This window comes from Musa acuminata, chromosome BXJ2-6 (genome assembly GCF_036884655.1).
Source record: "Musa acuminata AAA Group cultivar baxijiao chromosome BXJ2-6, Cavendish_Baxijiao_AAA, whole genome shotgun sequence".
NCBI lineage: Eukaryota > Viridiplantae > Streptophyta > Magnoliopsida > Zingiberales > Musaceae > Musa > Musa acuminata.
Window position 1 is genome coordinate 16,263,647 of NC_088343.1, and position 20,562 is coordinate 16,284,208.

Below are 20,562 nucleotides of genomic sequence, written 5' to 3' on the forward strand. Positions count from 1 at the left end.
TCTTAAGTTTACTGAACTTTGGAGAGATCTGTAAATTATCTTGATTCCTCTTGATAAGAGCATCAAAGCTATGAACTCAAATGGCAGGTGAACAAAAATAGGAGTGGATGCATCTGCTGGGTTGCTCTTTGATGTATTTGTTAATGTTGAACTAGAAATGATCAAGAAAAGTACCTCTCCAATCGGCAGACACTGTTAATCCTTGTTCTCTGCAACTATGAGGTTGTTTCTATCAGCTTCTGAAGAAAAGGGTCTTCTGCCATGGTGGAGAAACTATGCAACTGCACCACTGGGTCATTCTTCTCATGACTAGAACCAGAGATGTAAGGAAGTGATCAAGCTGATGTAGATCAACCAATATAGCTTTGTAATTACACATGATAGTTGATGACCAGCAAACAAGAAGGAAAGAGAAAGGCCAAGTCTTTAGGACATGAAACAATGAAATCACCTGAACCAGCTGATGCGTAAATGTTTTAAGGAGACTTGGCAACCAGCTTGAGTTTGTTGTGTCACTGTCACCCAAGTCATGACGACATTGTCTTCCATACCTCGTCCATGCTTTCTTGCTTGCTTGCGTCCACCCACACTCCACCACTAATGCATACTTCATTCCTCTTGTGAGATCAGCCATACACTGTGTCTTCCTCCAAGATTGAGCTTAATTGCTCTCCAAATGTTAGAATCATAGGCTTATCACTATCTCGAGATGGGGTTTATTTTGTTCTCGAATTTTGAAATCAAGTTTACAGTGGGTTAGCATGCTCAGCATTTCACCTTAAAAAAGAATTCTTTTATCAAATAATATTTGACTCATAATTGCTTTTATTTGGAATATTTTTTTATTAATTTGATGAAAATACTCTCCTCTCTCTTCTAGCTGTCCTATTGTCTCTGCCACTGCTACTATCTCCTATTCCCACCATGATCGATGCTTCCCATCACCTCCTCTTTTCCTTTGCTCTTCTTGTCGTTGCCTCTTGCTCTCGTCACGAGTTGTGTCCGCTCATTGTTATCTCCATTCTCCCTTCTCTTTCGTGGACTATTTTAGATAAAATATTATAAAATGATTGACATATTTTTATATTTTAATATTATATTAATTTATATTTTATGATTATATATATATAAATATTGTGTGTGTATAAAATTTGATTGTCGAGGGAAAAAAGTTTGAAACGAGTAATGAATGAAATCATGAGGAATTCGAGTTCCTTTATGTTGAGTACTTTATATGATTACTTGGGCAAACCTATTAAAACTTACTTCGGCGGCAAATAATTGGCGATGCGGGAAACTCGTGAACAAAGAAATGCTGCTGTTCTTGGCAAGTTCTGCCAATTGAGAAACTTGAGGCTGTGGCAAATCCCTCTACTCTGTTTGAATCCAAGTCATCCTCAAACCGTACGGCTATCTCCACGTCGTCATGAATCCGGCATCCATCCTTCACGTCACAGCTACATGAAGACAAGACTTGAGATAGATTTCATCTCACAGTCTTTAGATGATCTGACAAACTATACTATTTGATAAATAAGATCCTCTAATTCCCACGGAATCTACTACTAAATTATTTCTAGAGATAGATAGTACGAAGTGAGTTTTCCATAGATGGAAGACAAACTATTAACCTAACACGAAGCTTGCAAATAAGTGATTACAATGGTAATATGTTAATAACCCTACCCATTCCCATTTGGAATGGATCTAATAATTCCTTTCCCCCCATTTTCTAATTATAAATTGCAGTTCTATTTAGACGTTTGAATGCCCCAAGTTTTCCACAGCTTCAACACAAATTTCCAAGTCTGCTAAACGAGCAGCAATGAGCTGTTGCAGAAGTTCAGCTGGTGACTACAAGTATAACAGCTTCTAAAACTTGTCACTGTCAATGTTTAGCTTGAGACAATGCTCAATAAGCTGTTGCAGCAGTTAAACTGATGACTAGAAGTATGAATGACAGCTTCTTCTTAGCCTTTCATTGTTAATGTTTGGCATAAAATAGTGATCACAGAACATATCAGATAAAAGTGATACATTGTCACTGTATTGAACAAATTGCTTCGAGAATTCCACAAAACTAAGAGGCACATTGCCTGCTTCTCTGTATACACTTTTCAAACATATTATATACTGTTCATAAATAAAACAGTGAATTTGATATCTGACAAATGATGCCTACTCATGGTTAGCTTGATCTTAACATTATGTTAAAAGCCAACAAGATTTAACGGGGAAAAAAAAAGGCTCCATCACCACCTCAATTTAGTTCCACAAGGAAGCCAGACATGGAATGTTCATGTATTCTAGAAGAGGTTGCTGAATATAAGTAAGATATTGAATATGTTGAGCTTTATTGGTCAAATATAAAAAAATGACTAGATGGAATTATAGAATATGATTGGGAGGAAGAGAGAGTTAAAATTATGCACATAATGATCTTACTTCCAAACCCAAATAAGGCACGACACATGGGAACAAAAAGGGGGAGAAAAGGTTGCAACATGTTCTCATCACTGAACAGCCAACATCCGAAGATGCTCACTAGAAAGTTGAACATGCCATCACCCCCAGGAACAACTTCATGGGCTGATGGGTTCAACTTCGCCAATAAGAATCTTTCCTGTAGAAGAAACAAGCAAAAGTTACTCGTCAATCACGGTGCATACACTTGATAACACTGAACACCATCTTCATCCCGGGATATTCTACATTTTGTTGCATATTATCTGGTTATGTAACACCTAGGGCTACTAGTTTATGTTTCTTTCTGTAAAGGTGCTTTGATTTTGAGTGACCTTTTTGCACCGAAGAAATCATGCAGCAGTTCCTTCACTTGAGGTGCCGGTAATTATGGTCTATCGATATCAAGCAAAGAATCTGGGAACCGGGAACCGATCTCTGATGATCGTTTGAACATCATCCTGAGGTGCTTGTAATAGCTGAGTGAAGAAGGCCTGAGGAGAACAAAATTGAAACAGAAAATAAATTCCTACTTTGCTGTGAAAATGTCCATTTCAAAGAAAGAGATATTTACTGATATATTCACACTTGCAAAAGCTCCACTATGTTAAGGTTTGTCCTAGTTTTTCATTTTTGGGTGCAAATGGAACCTTGTATACCACACTTAGTAGTTTCACTAAGCATTCACTTTTCAACATGAATGGAAATTTCAAACACTTGGTTTTTGATTGTTGTTAACAGTAACATAACCACTACAAGCAGAGTGGACAACCATTACGAGTTCTTTAGGAATCTATATTTTCAGAGGTAGAACAGAGTTCTTGGTGAAACAGCATACACACCGTCAAAAATGATTGTGGAAATATGGAACCAGATCAAGATGATGACTGCAGTATCTTTCAGATGCAGCTTAAAGTTATTAACAGTAACAAATAGTTTAAGCTTCAGTCACTCTGGAGGCTGCATGATCCTATAATTTTGAGTTATAACTTTTGAGTTATCTATCCGAGTAGAAAATTATGCCACAGAGTTACCTGATGCTTTGGTTGATTCTGGTAGCCGCTGAGCAATGGTCATACCATGAAAAACAACAACACTGAAATAAGCATCAAGCAACAGTATACGATCTGCAGACATGGATGCCACGTCCAACGATGCAGGTGCAGGAGGCGAGTTAAAAGAATAAGAGAGCAGTGAAGGCTGGATCATAACAACAGAATTGGTGATACTCTTCCGACTCAATAACATCCGGAAGTAAGCTGTCTCATCGGGACATTAATGAAACAATTCAAGATTGATTTAATTATTAAAATCAATCTTAAGCTTGCAAGGCGGCGCCGTAAGGGGATTTAATTATTAAAATCAAAGTCAATTTTTTCATTAATTATTAAAATTTTATGATTAATAAATAATGATAATTAATTTGAGATGATTATTTGACTTATAATGGTCTCTTAAGTTTTAACAAATTCAAGATTGATTTAATTATTAAAATTTTTATTTTTAGATTAACATAATAGTTTTAATTTATTTAACTAAATATATATACGTTTCAAGAATAATTATGTGTGAATTTTTATTATGTAATTAGTTTTAAATTTAAGATCATGAATTTAATTTCTTTAATTCATTAATTTTGAGTTACTTTTTAATAATTTAAAATATTAAAATTTAATTTGATAAGAAGAGTCTAAACTTGAGTCAAGTTGATTTACTAGACCGGGTCAACTCAACTCTTTTGGCTAGGTATGATCCAACCGATGTGGTTACACATAACTCATCCCATGTGTTAATTTATGATCCAACTCATGTGATCAGGCATGACCAACCCATATGGTCATATACGACCCAACTCATATGACTATGTAGGATCAAATGCATATGATAAAATATGACTCAGTTTATGTGGCCAAGTATTGTTAGGAACGAGTCGACGAGGGGGGTAAATTAGTACAGCAAATAAAACATATCGGTTCGAAAGATCTTCATATGATTAAAATCGATTTCGGAAAGATACTTAACTTTGAAAATAAAGTAAGATAGGGATGAGCTCCGTCGGGTCAAGTTCTATATTTAAAGACGATCGAGAGTGTATTTTCAGCTATTTAACTTCAAGGGCAATGTCAATACTCATACATTTCATAGTTTCTTCTATAATTTTTATCTTTCTATCTTCTTCGTTTAATTTTTTACATGGTATCAGAGCCTTTTTCCTTGCGGATGTAGGCAGCTTTGTCGAAGCCTTCTACTGCTCCTCTTTTTTATTTAGTTGGAAAGGGTAGTGCTGCTGCTTACCTCTCCTCCGGCGTCGTTGCTTCCTGTTTCAAAGTCGGAGACTGCTCGGCCACCTCCTGCCCTTACAAGAACCTCACCTACACTACCGTGCTGGCCGTCGGCTCGGCCACCTCCTGCCCTCACAAGAACCTCGCCTACACTACTGTGTTGGCCGTCGTCCTTGCAACTGCTCCCCGGCCAGTGACCTCTCCTCCTCGTTCTCACATCTCACTCGAGCGAGAATGTTGCTGCATCCATCACTGCCTTCCTGCAGCAATAGGAACGATTGCAGTTTTTATAGCTTCCATCTGTAGTCGCTTCCCTCTGCTTTTTTTTTTCACCTAATCGCTGCAGATTTCTCGCTCATCGTTGCAGCTTCCTCGCTCATCGATGCAGCCTCCTTTGTAGCTTCCTCGCCCATCACTGTAGCCTTCTCTGTAGTGCATCACTGCAGCCTCCTCTATAGTGCATCGCTGCAGCCTCCTCTGCAGTGCATCGCTGCAGCCTCCTCTACAGCGCATCGATCCGCTTTTCTCCTCCCTCCCTCCCTCCTATATCTTTACATCTTCTATAAAGATCACTTAAACAACCACAAAATATCTGGGATGTCTTCATTTTCCTCTTCCGATATTCCTGTCCCTGTTTCTGTAGGGACTCTGAGCACTTCTCAAAGTCTTATTACTATCTTGTAGCACTCATTCCCTTCAAATTATCCAAAGGCGGCAACTATGCATCTTGGCAGGCACAACTGTTAGTTGATCAGCTATATGTACATGAGAAACACGGAGTTGATGTCTGACAACTTGATCTCGCACGAAGTGGAAGTCAATCGCAATGTGTTTCATGCGGGAATGGAACACTGGATTGGCACATAAGTAGGTAGCTCCAATATTATCACAATATATTGTAGGAATAACCGTGGAGTTGTCCTTGGCTCCTTACAGTACTTAGCTCTCACCCGTTTAGATATCTCATTTGCCATCAATAAATTATCGTAATTCATGCATCAACCATCTACTACGCATTGGTCTTCGGTCAAACGAATTTTGCAGTATCTTAAAGGGACTCTTAATCATGGCATTTTTCTTCGCAAAAATACTTCACTCTATCTCCATGCCTTTGCTGATGCTGATTGGGCAGGGAACTTTGATGATAGAACATGTACGTCAAGGTACATTGTCTTCCTTGGAGCTACTCCAATTAGTTGGAGTTCAAAAAACCAAACGATGGTTGCACGATCTACAACTGAAGCTGAATACCGTGCCATCGCCACTATCGCTGCTGAACTCAATTGGGTCACAAATCAGCTCAAGGAACTTAACGTCAACTCCACGGTTATTCCTACAATATATTATGATAATATTAGAGCTACCTACCTATGTGTCAATCCAGTGTTCCATTCTCGCATGAAACACATTGCCATCAACTTCCACTTTGTGTGAGATCAAGTTGTCAGACATCTATTTCTCACGTATATACAACTGATCAACTAACAGATTCACTCACAAAGCCTCTCGCCCGTAAACTATTTTCATCCCATCGATCCAAGATCGACATCCTTGATGGAAGCTCAATCTTGCGGGGGTATGATAAGCAGATAAGATTTCCTAAGGCAGTTGAGGAAATCTCTAAGTAGTTGAGAAAAATCCTCCCTACTGAATGTGTATAACCTCCCTACTGAATGTGTATAAATAGCTATCAAGAGCTCACTATTTAAATGAACTAGGCAATTACATCTCATATATTTCATAGTTTCTTCTATAATTTTTATCTTTCTATCTTCTTCGTTTAATTCTTTACACCCTCAACACATGCATGCCTTCGCCATCCATGGCCTACTGAGCTCGGCTCAGAGCGAAGTATTCTAGAGGTAGAAGTTTGTATGAAGCACCAAACGACCATAAAACACTAAAATTCTGGAGGTAGAAGTTCCTATGAAGTACCAAACGGCCAAAAAACACTATTTGTCATTGTCGGCATGATTAGTGGGTCACTAGCGATTTACTCGCGCATGGCCACGAAGACGACCGTCGCGCTTCCTCGACATGGGCCTATAACAATGGACAGACTCACAGTTGTTCACCTCTGTCACTCGTATGTTTGTCGTTTGAGCGGTCTGTGTTTGCTCCTTGATCCTCGCTGGAGCTTACGTAGATGCTGGCGAATGGTAGGTGCATCGGGACAGTAAATTTATGAAGCAAGTTGCAGGCTATTACTTCACCATCACATTAATTATGTGATCCGATCTATATGTTAACAAAAGGGTGTAAGATTAATTATGATAGCGATTAAGGCATAAAACAAAACGAAGTATCATAATCAAGATCGAGATTTCGTTGGGAGTTCAAGAGTTCGTTGGAAGTCCGGATGTTCATCAGAAATGCTATCAAAATTAACCAAGTAGAAACTCATCAAAACTTGCTAAGAAGAACGTCGTGAAGTCCAAGAGCTTGCCGAGAGTCCGTTGGGTGATTGCCGAGAGATCGTCGAAAGTCCGTCAAAAGATCGTCGGAAGAAACCTAGACTTATCGGGCTTGTTTTGTTTAGTGTATGCCTTAAAAATCATAGTTAATACATGATTAAGGTTAGGTTTGAGAGGTAATCTCATTAACACTGTTAAGGGCCAATTGAGCCTGTAATTGGACTGGTTTGGGTTGAATTCAAGGCCCAAACATGTTACTGAACCTTGTCAAGTGGTGGCACCGCCTAGGGTGGGCGGTGGAACTGCTTAAGACTTAGCCTCCCAAGTGGTCTCGGCGGTGGTACTACCGGTAGTTATTAGCAGTGGTACCGCTAGAGCCCACTCTTCGAGACTCTATCAAGCGATAGTACCGTTAGACTAGGTGATGGTACTGTCTAGTGTCAATGCTGCAGGCGGTGGTACCACTTAGCATAGGCGGTGGTACCGCTAGTACCCTAGAAACCTGGGATGAGATACTTTTTAGCTCCAATTTTGAAGCCATTGGGGTCTATAAATACCCCACCCTTTTCTGCATAAAAGAGTAACAAAATGCAATCATAGTATGAAAAAATATTTAAGTGTTGGGGTGTAAAAGAGTTTTAAAAGTACAAGGAGTCCTTCTCCTCTCTCTCTTTAGCTTTGTAATCATCCAAGAAGAGGTGTAAGGCTTGTAAGGGTTATCTCCAAAACCTGTGAAAAGAAAACAACGTTGTAAAAAGGTGGTTGTGTTGAATCTTGGATTTGATGATGAAATCAATTCTAAATTATTTGATCTAATTCATATATTAAGAAAAATGTTCAGGATTAACTATGATAGCAGTAAGACATAGAGCAGGTGTTGTGCCGGAGTTAAGATCGGGACTTCATCGGGAGTTTGAGTGTTTATCGGAAGTCTGGATGTCCATTGGAAGTTTTACCGAAACTGACTGAGAAGTCCAGGAGCTTGCCAAAGAAGCTCATTGGAACTCGCCAAGAAGATCGTCGTAAAGTCTAGGAGCTTACCGGGAGTCCGCCGGAACATTGCCGAGAGATCGTTGAAAGTTCGCCGGAAGAACAATTGACGTACTGAAATAAGAATGCTTTGTTAAATGTTTGTAATGATTCCTTAAGTTGAGTTAGGATTGGGAGGTAATCCCAATAACTCAGTTAGAGCTCAACTGGGCCCTTAACAAGGCTGAATTTGGTCGGTTGAAATAGCCCAGCACCTAAAGTCATGGCCGGCGGTGGCACCACCTGGTGACTTAGTCTCCTAGGTGGTCTGGGCGTGGTATCGCCCAAGCTGGCAAGTGGTGCTGCCAGTAGTTAATGCTACAAACGGTGGTACCGTCAGTAATTAATGTTGCCACTAGTGGTACCGTCGATAATTAATGCTGCCAACGGTGGTACTACCCCTGTCAGGCGGTGGTACCACCAGAGCTCGATCTCCGAGCTCTATCAGGTGGTTGTACCACCCAGACTGGGTGGTGGGACCATCCAGTGTCAGGTGTCAAACGGTGGTACCGCCCAATAATGGCGATGGTACCGTAAGTACCCTGAAATATGGGGATGTGACACTTTTTGACTCCAATTCTGAAGCCATTGAGGCCTATAAATACCCTACATTTTCTTGCATGAAAGGGTATGAAAGTATTAACATAATTTTGAGTTCTTGAGGTGTTAAAGTGTTGTAAGAGTTGAGATCATTCAAGAGAGGTATGAGGCTTATAAGGGTTATCTCCAAAACTAGTGAAAAGGAGAAAGCGCTGTAAATAGGTGGTTGGTCTTCGTCTATTGAAGGAGGACCATTAGTAGACGCCGGTGACCTCGACGAAGGAGAAATCAGAAGTGGATGTAGGTCATAACGACCGAACCACTATAAATTTTGGTGTGTTATTTTCTTACTATAAATTATCTTTACTGCATTCAACTTTACTAGATTGCAAATTGCTCAACCTTTTCTTCTCTACTCATTCAAAATAAAACAAACGATTTGAGTCGAAACTGATTTTTATCGTAAGAAGTTTATGGAATCAACGTAATTTTTTGCTGCACTAATTCACCCCCTCTCTTAGTGCTGCTCTTGATCCTAACAAGTTGGTCTTCGCTTATTGAAGGAAGACCATTAGTGGACGCTGGTGACCTCAACAGAGGAGGAATCAGAAGTGGATGTAGGTCACAACGACTGAACCACTATAAATTCCGGTGTGTTCTTTTTTCATTGCTTATTTTCTTACTTGTGCTGCAATCTATTTTACTTCATTACAAATTATCGAATCACCTCTTCTCTACTCACTTACAAGAGCCATACGACTTTTCAAAATAGTTCTCGTCCAACTAAGGTTTTTTTTATTGTACGAAAATTTTAAAATCATTTAAATTAGTCATTTTTATCTACTGTACTAATTCACCACCTCTTAGTATCGTTCTTGATCTATTCATAATTATATTTCTATTGCCTAAGAGATCATTTACTCTGTACAACTCTAAAAACAATAACCCTCTTATCCCATTCAAAATTTATCTTCGATCGTTTATTTTATCCTTAATGAATTTCCTTCCCATCTTTATTAAATGGATCGTCGCTGTATAACCCCCACCCTCTCTCTCTCTCTCTTGCTCTATCAATAACTCTAAATAGTTTAAGAGTTTTCATGATATTCGTCAAAAGGATCCCCTGGTCTCCCCATACATCTTTGTGTTGGTTCAATAGCTTCTTTTTTCGCTTATGGACCATGCTGTCTTAAATAATAAATTCAAACCATTTAGCATTAAAGGCATCAAGCTCTTCCACCTTATCTTTGCTAATGACATCCTCTGCCATTTTCTTTCCTAAGTACTATCAACCCTCTTTGAAGCATCACTTTGGCATTAAGGAAGCTGCTTAGCTTATCCCCTATCTTTTCACTTTCCTTTCCCACATTAAACTTCTTATAGATACCCAAAATCAAATAATTGACAAATCCAGGTTAGCAGCACATTTATTTCTATATTCTTGCATTCTCTAACTAGTTATTGGTCCATAATTCTTTTGCCAATAAGATTTCTAAAGTCAGCAAAGCCTTTTTTTTTGGGGGGGGGGGGGGGGGGGGGGCTCCCCTGCAATAAAAAAAAAAGACTCATTAGTTGGGACAATATTATTGCTCATAAGCTTTTTGGTGGGCTGGGGATCCGAGATTCTTCCTTATTAAGGTACACTGTCAATTCCAAACGTATCATATCCATTCTTAATAATATGTTATGATCTAGGATCATGATTGCCAAATATGATTTACCTGATTCTTAGAATATTACCTTTAGATTGCTCTGGCATTTGTAATACGATTTCTATTAGCAAATGTGATCTTAGAAAGTTGGTGTGTTTGGATATCAAATACTCATCTTTCGTTTTGTCTATTTTTTTTAATTATTCAATGTTCTCTCATTTTGTTTATGATTTGATATGTGATGATTCTTAGAATTTGCCCTTACCTAATAATATCTTTCACAGAGACATTATTACCAAAATAATTGATATCCAACTCTCTTTCTTTCTCTCTCTCTCTCTCTCTCGATTCAAATGATAATGCTTGGATTTGGTTGTTCCACTCTTCTGGACCGACCTTCTCCGAAAGCAGTTATAGATATCTAAAAGAGGATTTTATTTGCTTAGAGAATAGATGGGATGGGTGGAAAGATGTCTAAATCCTTCACATTCTTTTTTTTCGAACATAAAGATTTTCTTATGTAAACTTCTTTGGAATCACCTACCTACCTCAACAAGTTTATCTTCATTCCTCCACTATCATTGATATTTGTTTCATTTGTCATAAAAGGATTCCTCTTCTTACATCTTCTTTAATCGTGAGTTTACTAAATTATATGGACTTTTATACAACACTGCTTGATGATGATGCCAGGCTCCAAAAGGCTGTAGGGCTATGGACAAAATTTTCTCTTCTTTGCTCGTGTTCATTATTGACACTTCATTATGATTCAACAACCATCTCTCCAATGGTCACTCCTCATCCATACAATTAGAATGCTAACTAACTAAATAGAGCACTTATTAACTCTTTTTTTTGGTGTCCTTTTTCTAATGTAAGTTCTTTTACAGGTTTTGGATTATTCTTTGTTAACTGTGATGGAGTCATAATTGCTTGATGGTGTTCTGACCACCATGCTATATTAGTCCTATACATGTTGAATGTCATGCTATTTTGAATGGTCTCCACTTGGCTAATCAACTTACTCTTTCCAATTTTATGATGAAAATTGACTGCATGAAACTCATCAACATACTCAAATCGTTTAACATCTCATCCTTGGCCACTTACAAATCTGTCACAATGTTCTTGCAAGGGCAAGATCGATCGATCAATCAATCAATCAATATAATTGATTGGGCTCATATCAATCGTTCAAAAAATACTCCTCCTCATAATCTTGTTAATGTTGCAAGATCTTATATTTATATTTGAACCGAGGAGTTGAGACCTGTAATGTTCTAGGTGATTTTTAATAAAATTATCTTTAGAAAAAATAAAAACATGTTAATCAGAGCCACTTTCTTTGTTCAAGAGGATGGATCATGATTATGGCATACTGAAATGGATTGATACAACTAATCCATGATTGCCAGTACAAGACCTTCTGTCTCTGTTCATAACATTAGAAAAAAAGTCAGAAGCATAATCTTAGCATGCCAACAAGAACTACCCCATCCATGCACTAGCAATCGTAAACTGATAGTTTTGGGTGGTATTTTTGGCCTTCTAACTTCCATAATACCCCACCACTCTCAAGTTCTACAAGGTTACTCCCCTTGAATTCTCTTATTCTTTTAATTATGCCACATAAAGAAATATATGAAAACACTTAAACCACATCACACAAGGACAAATTGTTTCCATACAACTTGATCAACCAGTTAGTAATATACAACATGGTAAATACATTATGCATGCTATAATGACCATTCTCTTATGCTGAAATGTTTTGAACAACACATTTCAACATTAACTATGATTAAAGAACATAAAATTTTCAAATGATAGAAGGGCATTTTGATGGAGAATTCACAACACAAGTATTTTGAGCAATGGTATATCTGGTGAAACAGATGTGATTATTTAAGCTTGGTGAGAATGATGTAAGTGAGACATGACTTGTCAATGTGAGCAAAGGAAATGCATTCAAGCAATTGTGACAAAACACAAGAACATGGAAGGGTATAAGAATGTAAAATAAGAATGAGAGATGAGAAGACACTTTCATCTGGTGTAGAATGCAAAGGCCTTCAACATAAGCCTCGAGGCTTGAAAGCATTTCAGCATCATTACTCAATCCTTGACATAAGGATATGCGAGCCCAGAGATTCAAAAATCACTAACCACGCATTCAAGTTAATAGCTAACATTTATTTAAAACATATAACAAGAAGGACCATCTTGTTCTATCGCCAGATACAGTGGAAGTTGTCAAAATAAAGCTACATATGAAAAGCTTAGTAAGGAAATAGTGCGCAAAAATTTAACTACAACTCCAAGTACAACCAGAAATCACATGACAGGGCAATCTCAGGTAGCACTGCAATTATTACAAACCACTGTACTTTAAGTTCATTCTTTGGCCATGATCACACCTCAAGCTCCTTGAGGAAGTCTGAATGGTCCACCAGAACCTGAAAAGCAATGGATTACTATCAGCCTTATGCTGCCTATTTCGAATAACAGATCATCAATATGAAGGCAATGAACATAATAATTGGAATATATTCAATCATAAATTAACTTTTGAAGCTCCTCATTTTTTCTAAGCTTTACCTGAATTATTGCATCACACCTCATAATAAAAAAAAATCCCATATAAGCCACTTGCTTCCAATGGATGCATCAAGTTAAGATTTCTTTGTTATCTCCAGCTATGTATAGATCCCTTATTTATGGCAAATGATATTACTGAAATATTCAAGAACCAGAGAAAATTTGATTTAAGTTTATTTATGAAAAACCAGAGAAATCTGTATTATCCTCGTGACAATTCAAAATCATCAAAGACTATTGTGTTCCAGCCACCCAAGAAACTTCAGATGCAATGCACTGCATAATAAATGCCTAAATCATCTATCTCTGTGTTGGAATCCTGCAACTAGGCATTTCGCAGATCAGGTGCATTATCTTTGTAAGAAAATGCGGTACTCACCATTGTAGTTACAGCTGTGTTCAGTTTAACAGTCAGACTAAATAATGTAAGATAACTCACATGCACTCAGTGAAAATTTCATAAACATAAAATGTAATGAACAGTTTTAGCATTTTATCGTTCTATTATCATGGAAACCAATAACAGAGAAAAACAGTACAGTTCTCTGCAGAAAAAAATGATATAAAATGTAAACTTAAGATTGACAGGCTCCAATAGAAGATACAATTGCCTGATGAGCAAGCTACATCTTTTGACACCGACAACTAAATGAGGTGTATTACCAAGTTTATCACTGATCTTTTTTATCAGCATATCTAGAATCTTTTTCTTTTCAATCTAACACCTTGATCAAAATTCTCAAAGTCACTAAAGATGGTATATTTCGGTGACCAATGAAAGATATGTTCCAGAAATGAGAAACCAGAATAAATGAAATAGCTGTTACAAGTCCAGCTTTCAAATACAGATCAAACTAGTAAGTACTGACCGATATTTACCAGTCCAACCAACACTATATAGCTAAGTACCAGTCAATATTCATTCTTATTGTTCTTAGTGATACCGGATGGTACATACCAACTTGGTATGCCAATCCAAGAAGAGTGTTGAAACCAATATCAAATCGAGATGGTAGATCTTAAAACAAACTACATGAAATTAGGCTAAGAGCAATTAAGAGCTTTCACATGTTTTTGCCAAAAAGTGTGGAACCTTGGGGCCAGAAAGTGCTTTTGCCAATGAAACCAATATCAATTGAGATTATAGACCTTATAACAAACTACATGTAATTAGGCTAACAGCAATTGAGAGCTTTCACATATTTTTGACATACAAAACCTAGAATTAGCGCCTATGTGGAACCTTGAAGCTAAAAAGTGTTTTTGCCAATGACAGGTGATGACTCGCTAAATTCTCCATAAGAAAGATTAAATTGTGGTTAAATATAGCACCGAACCATTCACATTTGAAATGAAAATGCAGATGAATCAGCACTGATTCCTGTCTACTAGTAATCAAGAAACAGATGAGGGAAACTCACCACTTTCCAACCATCTGGGTCCAGGAAAGAAGTAATTTTGGTGTTGATTCCTGGAATTGGTCCTGGTTGCCTGGTGATTTTTCCTCCTAGCTCTTTTGTAACCAAATCAACAACAGCAGCACTTCTATAAACATCTTCAGTACTAATAGCAACCTACAAAAACATATAACAGATGTTAGTAATTTAATCCTTAACAGAATCAGATTAGAAAAAGATATGAATAGAACCTGAGCATATCCATTGCCTTTCGTGTACTCCGTCACACCATAGTTGTATGTCAACTCAAGAACTGTTGATTCATTTTCTTCAGCGTAACCCATCATGGCAATAGTATACTGTAGAAATAATGTGACAAAAAAACATACTAAGCATGAAAATATGCATAACTTCAAATAGAATGGGCACAGCTAAATACAAAAACATATACCTTAGATATGCATAGGTATTCATGTCATACATTGTATACCAAAATAAGTAGCATGAGCATAGCTGACTTCAAGTATATATACCTTTCATGCTGCATGATAATTCATGTATCCTTGTCATACACAGCTATGCACAGTCACATAAATATCATGAATATAGATAAATACAAAATTACATACCTTTGATGCTACATATTCATGTATTCATGTCAGACATATATATATACATACATACATATATATATACATACATACATATATATATACATACATACATATATATATACATACATACATATATATATACATACATACATATATATATATATATATATATATATATATAAAGATTTGATATTAATAATTTAGCAAAAACCAGCAATCATAAATGGCCAGGTTCTAACAAACATGACATGTAAGACCAAAAAGAAAACTCAACGATAGTTATGTGCAGCAGGAATCGATACACATGTTATGAACTGCTGCCGGATGACGTGTGTGTACAGACAAGTATAGTTATGCATGTCAGTGTCAAACTATGTTCACATAAATACAAGCATGCTTGCAACTAAGACTCTGGAAAAGATATCCATAACCATCAGATTGGTGCTAGAAAATGTAACCTTGTAGTCAGGATTGTCTTTTGACCTCAATAACTTCATCCCACAAGCCTGCATTAAATGACAATTACAGAAAAGTAAAAAAGACAGTGACGAGAACAAAAGGAAAATCTCATATATTTGCTCATAGAATACTAGCAAGGAAACAAATTGATATTCTATAGCTCATCTCAGATCATAACCCTCTAAAAATCAAGGTTATTATATAGTCCAATAATAAAACTGGAGACATTTTGGTATGACTAAGTTCTAAAAAAAATAAAACAAAACAAAACTTAAAACTTGTATAGACAGGTAGCCTCAAAGTAGTAAAAAAAGAAGAAAATTTCCATCTATGCTAGCATAATGTAGGATATGCATATACTATGGTAAAAGAACAAGTTCCTTGGTTCTACAACTAAACCTTCTCCTACAATTTATAAAGACAATTAAAGATACTTTTAAACATATAATTATGAAAATGCAAGTATTTCAACCATGCTATTCAAGAAAAAGATCAAGATTAACTTAGAAAGGACATTCTTGGATTTAAACAATTAGCAAACCAAATGATATTGGAAAATACCTTCTCGTAAAACTTGATGGACCTTTCCAAGTCACCTACGCGAAGCATAATTTGGCAAAGAGGCTCAGGTGTGGGGCCTCTTTGAATAAGCTCAAATGTATAACCATCAGGGTCTTGAACAAAAGCTATAACTGTTGTCCCCCCTTTAACAGGACCTGGATCACGTGTAATCTTACCACCCTTAGCCCTGATATCTTCAACCAATTTATAAACCTGCAATTCCAATATTTTCTTATTCAAATTAAACGTGAAGTGCTGAATAAGTATACTTATTGGTATTCATTTCAGATGTGCAACTCACATCTTCTGATGCAATAGCAAAATGCCCAAAGCCTGTGCCAATATCATACTTATCCACTCCATAATCTGCTCAAAAGACAGGAAAAATACAAATTAAGCTGCCATTTACTGAATGTCTGAAACAAAAACTAAAATGCACACTTATAACACATGCAGATGGCCAGGAAACAATGCAAAAATTGCAAAGTGTCATATCCTTCTCCATGGTAATTGACATCCTCTTCAGTAAATTTCACTAGGAGTTGGAAATAGTAGAGAGTTCATCATGAAGAAAATAAATGAGTTGATGATCAAGAAAGAAGAATTGCATCAGGATACAAGATACATACTATATGTCAACTCAACCACAAAATGAGAATCTTCAGGACCAAAGCCAAGAAATGCATTTGAATATTTCTCTTCAGGAATGTCTCTTTTCCGGAGCAGTTTCATTCCAAAGCATTCAGTATAAAACCTAAGAAAATATGACAATGGTTTAATTGGTGGAAACAAAATGACAGATAAATGACAATGCAGAAAAAAAAGGCAAAGTGATATTCTTGATGATACCCACTTTATTGTACGCTCTAAATCTCCAACACGATAAACAGCATGTAGGAATCGGTGCTTGTCTTTCTGAGCCCATTCAAGTACATTCTCACTAGAAACAGTCTCTTCTCCTGTGCTGGATGCCATATCTATATGAATGTAAAAAATCATTGCTGTTAATATATCTGATGATACAGAAAACATGGAAGAATAATGATATAAATAACTCTTTTGTATCAGACATGTCCAGAAAGATAATTTTTAATTGTACATAGAGCTAGCTTAAAGCAAAGAAATGAGCATCACAAGAAATACTAGTGCACTGAAAAAAAATTTATAAGATGTAAAAAAATAGGAGTTGAAAGTAATTTCCATATCTAAACAAATGTATATGTATATTATACAAGGAAATCAGCAAAATATCCACACTCATAAGAAAATTTAACACAAATAAGAAAAGCAATAATTGTCATGACCCTGACTTGTTAGTCCTATAAACTAAGTCAATCTTCTTCCATGTCTGATATGGGATTAAACTTAATTCTCACAATCTTCCCCATGTTATGACTTGATGTTTCAACAATATATAATATTAAGTTCGCTCTGAAACTATTTATCATGACCCGACCTAATGGGATAATTAACACATCAACCATCAATCTAGAATGCTTCAACCTAAATAAATAGTAGTAAACCTATCCAGCCCTATAAAACCACTCAATTCTCCTCCCACATCAGATGTGGGACCAAACTGGCTCACCATAATTATTTTGTAATATCATAACTAGTATAATCAATAAATAGCTCATCATTTAGCCCTCTATATAACCTCTCTCTCAAGAAGTAGGGAAAAAGTGATGGATATATAATGAGTTTTCTTGTTAGAAATACAGATGAACCACATAGCACAAAATAGAGCCCCTAAAAAGAGGCAGGCTAGGCTGCCAAGCGAAATACTTTTTCAAATAACACTAGTTATTGAAATCAAATGATGCAGTACGATGACATAAAACCAAAAATAAATTGTATGTTCATTTCATCGAATGAGATCCCATACTTACAGACCAACAGAAAATTTTAAAAAACTAATATAGCATTTTTTGACTGGTGATATAGCCCAAATTAAGGCAAAATAATGGGAAAAGATCCATGTAGCTAACCCTTATGGTTGGTACAATAACAATGTCAAAACATGGGTTGGAAAGGATTACCACAATAGTAGAATGTTCAATAAATATCAGTGTTTTTAAAAGCGCTAGATGCCTTTTGACACTAAGGTCCCAAAATTCCCGAGGCACTAGGCACTCGCCTAAGTGCCCGCTCGAGCAAAATGAGGCACTCTCGAATATTATAATTAAAATAATATGCAACTAAATAGAAATATGCTAAATAGGTTTATGGAGACCTATGTTAGAATTAAACCGCTCCAAAAGCATCTTGTTAACTAGGAATGTTTGATTGCTCTAAGACATCATCAAGTAAAAGCTAAGGGAGTTTCATAGACAAATTGAAGTGAATATTGCCCATGATGTTGTAGATACAACAAATATATTTAAATAGCTCCAAACCAGTTGTTGCCCATCCGTTCACAGTTTAATTAACAGGAAGGTGGGGGAATGGACGAAGCAGTTTAATTAATAGGAAGGTGGGACGAAGGCAGCAGACCATGTTGTCAACAGCTAACGAAGGCGAGGGAAGAGGAATCTGCAAGTCTGTAACTGTGAATGGACGAAGCTGCAGTGGCAAACAAAGGCAGAAAATGATGTTGTCGACAATGGCAGATGGAGCTACAGCGTTGGACAGAGTGTACGAAGGCGATGGAATAGGATGTCATCGGTGGCAAACAAAGCTACTACAGCAACAGACAAAGCTATAGTGACGGATGAGGTTTAGGGTTTCGACGAGATGTAGCGACGAACGAGTTGCAGTAACAGCTGCCGAGCTGCAATGGTGGACGAGATTGGATGAGGTAGCCAACGGAGACGGGCAAAGCGAATGAAGGTGACATATGTAGGGTTTCATTTCACCTTGTTTTCTTTTACTGGGTTGGGCGGGAGGGGGTTGGACGGTGTTAGGGAAACTACATTAGTTGGTTCAATTGAACCAACTTATAAGTCCAATTGAATCAAAGTTTGAACCCAACCAAATTTGGCTCAGGCACTCACCCGAGGTGCCCGACGCTTGGGCTCAGGCGAGCGCCCAAGTAGCGCTTCAATGAAGTGTTGCGCTTGAGGATTCTACAAGGTGCTCGGGCCTCGCCTCGCCTCACCCAAGCACCTAGGCAAGCGCCCGAGCGCCTTTCGAAAACACTAGTAGATATTCCACTAATCAAGAGAAATATATGCATACATGATTTTATCATTATAAGAAAACGACACAGTTTTCTGAAATGTAAAGCAAGAAGCTTTTGCATAAAGAAGGAAATAATCAACATAAGGATCCATTTCTTACAAACTGCTCAAATATTAGCTTCTGAAAATAAGAAATGTTAAAATGATGTGCTGTAAAGGACAGGCTGCGGTTGTAGCTTCTCATGGTTAACATGAATGCTATGAGGATTGAAGTTACAGATCAAAAGGTACTTTGTAAATGATAAATTGCCACATTGGTTACAGACATATTTTATGAAACGTTTTCCTGTTCAAGAAGAGCTATTTACTGCTTCACTAGGTTGTTTCAACAAACGGATTTCATTTCTTACCACCCAATTACCTAAAGGTAACATTTTTTTACAACGATCCATGGTTTTATTTTATTTATTTTATTTACAAAAGGTAATAAAATTCGAGCCCAGGACCTTCTAATGATCTATCAAAAGTCCGTACCAGTTAACCTAACTGGCACCTTCATGATCCATGGTTCTTGACACAAGGACAGACTGAATAAAGATCATAACTTGTCAGTTAAACCCTGTCTAGCCCTAATTCACCAGGAGTTAACCAACCGTAAAAAGAATCAAAGTAACTCAATAATCGCAGACTCCCTTCACTTTAGCCATTCGCTTCGTGTGGGGTTAACCATAGTCTATTATTTTGCCCAAAACTCTTACTCGATGTATACAAAGACGTCATAAGCGTTTTAACCATCCGATATCATCCAACACCCACAATAAAGAGAAAAAAAGATTTTTTTTTGTTTGATCTACATCGAGATTTAGGGTCATTTGTCAATGCCATCATTATCCGAAACGTATATGATCCTCTTGAACCCATCTAAGATCATTCTCCTTGATAAAAGATTGCAGGGCAAAGGAACCCTAACTTCTTCATATATCGAATAAGAGAAAGGAAGAGGACAAAGAGACAGGGCGAGGGGCCTCGGAGACTTACCGAAGATGAATCTCCCAGAAGAGCCGTGGTTGTCGCACACTCGCTCTGCTCTGCCTTCTATATAAATAGGCCCTTTTGCCCGATAATCTTCATGTGGTCCCTTCGAGCTGTGATTTTAAATCAATTCTTCCAATTTCCATATCACAGCCGTCTACGTGGGTCGATGTCACGGATTGTCACGCTGGCTCTAACATCAGGGGTACATTTTGTGTACAATTGTTGGAAAGGATCCGAACATTTTATCACATCTGCAAAGGTTTATGTATAAAAAAGAAAAGAAATCGTGCCAATATGTTTATATCATTTTATATGAATTATTAAATTTCAGAGAACGTGAAATATTTTTTTGTTTAATATGGTAAAAAAAAAAGCATCGACGAAAACTCCACGTGATAA

General features: G+C 37.1%; 1 protein-coding gene across 1 annotated transcript; it reads right to left on the bottom strand.

Moving 5' to 3' along the window:
• Window positions 1-12,552: 12,552 nt before the first annotated feature.
• On the bottom strand, window positions 12,553-20,310 carry LOC135615108 (lactoylglutathione lyase-like). Its single transcript, XM_065113182.1, has 9 exons — window positions 20,167-20,310; window positions 16,863-16,986; window positions 16,639-16,763; window positions 16,311-16,375; window positions 16,010-16,222; window positions 15,448-15,495; window positions 14,627-14,734; window positions 14,400-14,552; window positions 12,553-12,836 (listed from the first exon to the last, which is right to left on the bottom strand). The coding sequence occupies exons 2-9, from the start codon at window positions 16,982-16,984 to the stop codon at window positions 12,792-12,794; spliced, it is 879 nt and encodes a 292-aa protein (XP_064969254.1). The 5' UTR covers window positions 16,985-16,986; window positions 20,167-20,310; the 3' UTR covers window positions 12,553-12,791.
• Between the last annotated feature and the right edge of the window lie 252 nt (window positions 20,311-20,562).

Excerpts from the sequence above, each read along its gene's own strand:
- LOC135615108 (XM_065113182.1), bottom strand. The coding sequence starts at position 16,984 with ATGGCATCCAGCACAGGAGAAGAGACTGTTTCTAGTGAGAATGTACTT. Across the intron at positions 16,764-16,862 it reads GATTTAGAGCGTACAATAAA|GTTTTATACTGAATGCTTTG; the intron begins GTGGGTATCATC and ends ATATTTTCTTAG. Across the intron at positions 16,223-16,310 it reads TTGCTATTGCATCAGAAGAT|GTTTATAAATTGGTTGAAGA; the intron begins GTGAGTTGCACA and ends TTGGAATTGCAG.